Raw genomic sequence first — 6,000 nt, 5'->3', positions numbered from 1 at the left:
AGGACCCCCCTCAAATCGCCCCCCCCCAGAGCCCCCAAACCCTTCCTGGATCCCCCAAATCCCCCCTGGATCCCCACAAACACCCCCCAGGACCCGCCTCAAATCCCCCCCCAGAGCCTCCAAACCCCTCCTGGATCCCCCAAATCCCCCCTGGATCCCCAGACACCCCCAGGACCCCCCCTGGATACCCCCTCAGAGCCCCCAAACCCCTCCTGGATACCCCCAAACCCTGCCCTCGTCCCCCCAAATCCTGCTGGATCCCCAAACACCCCCAGGACCCCCCCCAAATCCCTCCCAGAGCCCCCAAACCCCTCCTGGACACCCCAACCCCCACCCTGGATCCCCAAACCCCTCCTGGACCCCCCAAACCCTCCCTTGGTCCCCCCCAAACCCCTCCTGGATCCCCCAAATCCCCCTGGACCCCCTCTAAACCTCCCCGACCCCCCCCCAAATCCCTCCAGAAACCCCAAACCCCACCATGGGCCCCCAAATCCCCCCTAGACCCCAAAACTCCTCCCTGGAGCACCCCAACTGCCCCTGGATCCCCAAACCACTCCTGGACTCCCCTAAATCCCCCTGGCTCCCCCCGAATCCCCTCAGAGCCCCCCGATTCCCCCCCACCTAGAGCCCCCAAACCCCTCCTGGACCCCCAAATCCCCGCGGACACCCCCCCAAAACACCTGGGACACCCCTAAATCCCCCCCCAGACCCCACTGAACCCCCTCCCCTGGACTCCCAAACTCCACCCAGACCCCAAATCCCCCTGAACTCCCCTCCAAATCCCCCTGGACTCCCCCAAATCGCCCTGGGCCCCCCAAACCCTCCTAGAACCCCTCCAAACTTCCCCTGGACCCCCAGACTCCCAGCCCCCCCCCCAACCCTCCCCTCAGTTCCCCCTGAACGCCCCCCCACCTCCCCACTGCCCCTCCAAGCCCCCCAAACCACCCCAAGCTGCCCCCCCCAAACCTCAAAACACCCCAAACACCCCCAAATCCCCCCCCCAGACCCCAAAACGACCCCCCCCATCCCTTCATCCCCCCCCCCGAATCCCCCAACCCTCCCCCAACCACACCTGAACCCCCAAACCACACCCCCCAGACCCCAACTCGACTCCCCCTTCCTTCAACCCCCCCCCGCGAACCCCCCCCGAACCCCCCAAAATCTCCCCCCACCCCCCCTGTGCCCCCCCAGGAGCTGAACAAGTTCCGCAGCCACTGCAGCCTCCTCTTCCACTACGACTGGATCAGCGTCCCGCTGGTGTACACACAGGTGAACTGGGAGAACTGGAGAGACCCAGGATGGGGGGGGGGACCTGGAGAAGATCTGGATGGGGATGGAGGGACCTGGAGAAGATCTGGATGGGGATGGAGGGAGCTGGAGAAGATCTGGATGGGGATGGAGGGACCTGGAGAAGATCTAGACGGGGATGGAGGGAGCCGGAGAAGATCTGGAAGGGGATGGAGGGAGATGGAGAAGATCTGGAAGGGGATGGAGGGAGATGGAGAAGATCTGGATGGGGATGGAGGGGGATGGAGAAGATCTGGATGGGGATGGAGGGAGCTGGAGAAGATCTGGAAAGGGATAGGGAGCTGGAGAAGATCTGGATGGGGATGGAGGAGCTGGAGAAGATTTGGATGGGGATGGAGAGAGATGGAGAAGATCTGGATGGGGATGGAGGGAGATGGAGAAGATCTGGATGGGGATGGAGGGAGATGGAGAAGATCTGGATGGGGATGGAGGGAGATGGAGAAGATCTGGATAGGGATGGAGGGACCTGAGAAGATCTGGATGGGGATGGAGGGAGCTGGAGAAGATCTGGATGGGGATGGAAGGAGATGGAGAAGATCTGGATGGGGATGGAGGGAGCTGGAGAAGATCTGGATGGGGATGGAGGGGAATGGAGAAGATCTGGATGGGGATGGAGGGAGCTGGAGAAGATCTGGATGGGGATGGAGGGAGCTGGAGAAGATCTGGAAAGGGATGGAGAGAGATGGAGAAGATCTGGAAAGGGATAGGGAGCTGGAGAAGATCTGGATGGGGATGGAGGGAGATGGAGAAGATCTGGATGGGGATGGAGAGACCTGGAGAAGATCTGGAAAGGGATAGGGAGCTGGAGAAGATCTGGATGGGGATGGAGGAGCTGGAGAAGATCTGGATGGGGATGGAGAGAGATGGAGAAGATCTGGAAAGGGATAGGGAGCTGGAGAAGATCTGGAAGGGGATGGAGAGAGATGGAGAAGATCTGGATGGGGATGGAGGGAGCTGGAGAAGATCTGGATGGGGATGGAGGGAGATGGAGAAGATCTGGATGGGGATGGAGGGAGCTGGAGAAGATCTGGATGGGGATGGAGGGAGCTGGAGAAGATCTGGAAAGGGATAGGGAGCTGGAGAAGATCTGGATGGGGCTGGAAGGAGCTGGGGGGACACGGGCCGAGGGGACAGTCTGGGGGCCCCTGGGGGGGGCCGGTGGGTGATTCTTGTCCCCCCCCCAGGTTGTCACCATTGCCGTCTACACGTTCTTCGCCACCTGCCTGGTGGGACGCCAGTTCCTGGACCCCTCGCAGGGCTACGCGGGCCACGAGCTCGACCTGGGGCTCCCCATCTTCACCCTCCTCCAGTTCTTCTTCTACGTGGGGTGGCTCAAGGTTTGGGGGGGGGAGGGGGGACATGGTGGGAGGAGGGGGGACATTAGGGGGTGACGGGGACACCTTGGGGACACCCTGGGGTCACGGTGTCCCCGCGGCAGGTGGCCGAGCAGCTCATCAACCCCTTTGGAGAGGATGACGATGACTTTGAGACCAACACGCTCATCGACCGCAACTTCCAGGTGGGACTTGGGGGGGGGGGGGGGTCTAGGGGGGCACCCAGGGGTTTGGGGGGACACCTAGAGATCCGGGGGGGGGCACCTAGAGGTCCAGGGGGCACACAGGGGTGTGGGGGCCACCTAGAGATCCGGGGGGGCCACCTAGAGATCCGGGGGGCCACCTAGAGATCCAGGGGGGGCACCTAGAGATCCGGGGGGGGGCACCCAGGGGTCTGGGGGAGCACCTAGAGATCCAGGGGGGGCACCTAGAGATCCGGGGGGGCCACCTAGAGATCCAGGGGGGGCACACAGGGGTGTGGGGGGCCACCTAGAGATCCGGGGGGGCCACCTAGAGATCCAGGGGGGGCACACAGTGGTCTGGGGGGGTGCATCCAAGGGTTTAAGGGGTGCACCTGGAGGTCTGGAGGGGCAGCTAGAGATCTGGGGGGGCACCTAGAGATCTGGGGGGGCACCCAGGGGTCTGGGGGAGCACCTAGAGATCCAGGGGGGCACCCAGGGGCCTGAGGGGGGCAGCTAGAGATCTGGGGGGGGCACCCAGAGATCTGGGGGGGCACCCAGAGATTCGGGGGGGCACCCAGGGGTCTGGGGGGGCACCCAGGAGTTTGGGGGGGGCACCTAGAGATCTGGAGGGGGCACCCAGGGGTTAGGGGGGGCACCTAGAGATCCGTGGGGGGCACCCAGAGATTCGGGGGGGCACCCAGGGGTCTGGGGGGGGACATCCAAGGGTTTGAGGGGTTCACCTAGAGGTCTGGGGGGGGGCACCCAAGGGTTAGGGGGGCACCTAGAGGTCTGGAGGGGCAGCTAGAGATCTGGGGGGGGGCACCTAGAGATCCGGGGGGGCACCCAGAGATTCGGGGGGGCACCCAGGATTTTGGGGGGGGCACTTAGAGATCTGGAGGGGGCACCCAGGGGTTAGGGGGGGCACCTAGAGATCCGTGGGGGGCACCCAGAGATTCGGGGGGGCACCCAGGGGTCGGGGGGGGGGGGTCACCCAGGGGTCTGGGGGGGCACCTAGAGATCTGGAGGGGGCACCTATAGATCCGGGGGGGCACCCAGAGATCCGGGGGGGCACCCAAGGGTCTGGGGGGGTGCATCCAAGGGTTTGGGGGGTGCACCTAGAGGTTTGGGGGGGCACCCAGGGGTGGGGGGGGGCACCTAGAGGTCTGGAGGGTAGCTAGAGATCTAGGGGGGCACCTAGAGATCTGGGGTTGCAGGGTTCTGGGGGGGTCACTCCGGTTTTGGGGGATCGGGGGGGGTGTGACTCTGGTTTTGGGGGATCGGGGGGGCGTCACTCCGTTTTTGGGGGCCCGGGGGGGGTGACTCCGGTTTTGGGGTCCCCAGGTGTCGATGCTGGCGGTGGACGAGCTCTACGGGGAGGTGCCTGCGCTGCAGCGGGACCGATATTGGGGATCCCCCAGCCCCCGCCCCCCCTACACGGCGGCCGCCCCCCCCCCGGGGCCCCCCCTTCCGCGGCTCTGCCTTCGACGTCACGTGAGTGGGGACCCCAAAACCCCAGGGACCCCCCCTTCAAACCTGAACAACCCCCAGGAACCCCAAAACCCCAAGGACCCCCCCCAAACCTGAACAATTCCCAGCACACCCCCCCCAAACGCCAGGGACCCCCAAACCCCAGGGACCCCCCCCCACCCTCAAGGACCCCCCCGGGGGTAGGGCTTGAGGTGACCCCAATATCTAGGGGTTTTGGGGTGACCCCAATATCTGGGGGGCTTGGGGTGACCCCAGTATCTAGGGGGGCTCAGGATGACCTCAATATCCAGGGGGTTTGGGGGTGACCCCAATATCTGGAGGGGTTTGGGGGTGACTCCAGATGGGGGGTTTGGGGTGACCCCAATATCTGGGGGGGGGGGGGGTTGGGATGACCCCAGATGGGGGGAGCTCAGGGTGACCTCAATATCCAGGGGGGTTTGGGGTGACCCCAATATCTGGGGGGGGTTAGGATGACCCCAGATGGGGTTTTGGGGGTCACCCTAATATCTGGGGGTTTTGGGGGTGACCTCAATATCTAGGGGGGTTGGGGGTGACCCAAATATCTGGAGGGGTTTGGGGGTGACCCCAATATCTAGGGGGGCTCAGGGTGACCTCAATATCCAGGGGGGTTGGAGGTGACCCCAGATTGGGGGGGGCTCAAGGTGACCCCAATATCTAAGGGGGTTGGGGGTGACCCCAGATTGGGGGGGGGCTCAAGGTGACCCCAATATCTTAGGGGGTTGGGGGGGGGGTCTCAGAGTGACCTCAGTATTGGGGAGGGGTAGAATTGGGGTGCTCCCAGATGCTGGGGAGGGGGGGGCCCGAGGTGACCCCCCCTCCCCACTTTTGGGGTGCCCCCCCCAGTTTGGCCAGGGAGGAGATGCAGTTCCAGCCGCTGGAGGAGCTGGGGGGGCCCTTTGGGGACCCCCTGGACGCCCCCCCGCACCCCCCCCGCCGCTTCTCCCTGCTGCACCCCAAAAGCGGCGAGGCGGGGGGGGGCAGCCCTGAGCCCCCCGCGGGGGACGGCGAGGAGGGGGGGGACACGGCCACCCTGCTCGGGGGGGACCCCTGGCTGCCCCCCCCCGACGCCGAGGACCTGGTCTGAGGGGGGGGGGGGGGGTCACCCCAAAACACCCCCCCCACCCCCCAAATAAACCCCCAACACCTCAGGCTTGAGGATTTATTGTAGTTGCTCCTCATCGAGACCCCCCCAAAGCCCCCCCCCCCCCAATCCAAGCCCCCCGAGTGCTCCCCTCGATCTCAGCCTCCTCAGTGCCCCCCAACCGGCCCCCCAAAGCCCTCCCAGTCCGAGACCCCCCCCCCAAGTGCCCCCCAACCACCCCCTTTTGAGCCCCCCCAAATCCCCCTTGATCCGACACCCCCAAAACCCCCTCAAATCCAAGCCCCCCAACCACTTTGAGACCCTCAAAACCTCCTCAGAGCCCCCCCAAGTGCCTCCCTGAGCCCCCCAACCACCTCCCTGTGATCTGAGACCCCCAAGTGCCCCCCCAAACTCCCCAACTGCTCCCTCTCAGACCCCAAAGTCCCCCCAATCCAAGCCCCCCTTTATTCCAGCCCCCCCAAACCTCCTCTGAGCCCCCCAACCGCCCCCTTTGGAGCCCCCAAGTGCCCCCTTTGGAGCCCCCCAAAGTCTCTGAGACCCCCAAATGCCCCCCCAACCACCCCCT

General features: G+C 65.0%; 1 protein-coding gene across 1 annotated transcript in view; it reads left to right on the top strand.

Moving 5' to 3' along the window:
- Nucleotides 1-5,481, top strand: part of LOC138734647 (bestrophin-2-like) — a 14,971-nt gene extending 9,490 nt beyond the window's left edge. The window contains 6 exon segments of the mRNA XM_069882403.1: nucleotides 1,192-1,269; nucleotides 2,493-2,645; nucleotides 2,747-2,827; nucleotides 4,166-4,269; nucleotides 4,271-4,315; nucleotides 5,177-5,481. Of these exon segments, the coding sequence (XP_069738504.1) occupies nucleotides 1,192-1,269; nucleotides 2,493-2,645; nucleotides 2,747-2,827; nucleotides 4,166-4,269; nucleotides 4,271-4,315; nucleotides 5,177-5,417 (702 nt within the window). The 3' untranslated portion in view covers nucleotides 5,418-5,481.
- Nucleotides 5,482-6,000: the final 519 nt, after the last annotated feature.

Source organism: Phaenicophaeus curvirostris, unplaced genomic scaffold, assembly GCF_032191515.1.
Source record: "Phaenicophaeus curvirostris isolate KB17595 unplaced genomic scaffold, BPBGC_Pcur_1.0 scaffold_127, whole genome shotgun sequence".
Taxonomy (NCBI): domain Eukaryota; kingdom Metazoa; phylum Chordata; class Aves; order Cuculiformes; family Cuculidae; genus Phaenicophaeus; species Phaenicophaeus curvirostris.
Note: the sequence above shows the minus strand (reverse complement) of the source record. Positions and strands in the feature narration are given on the sequence as shown.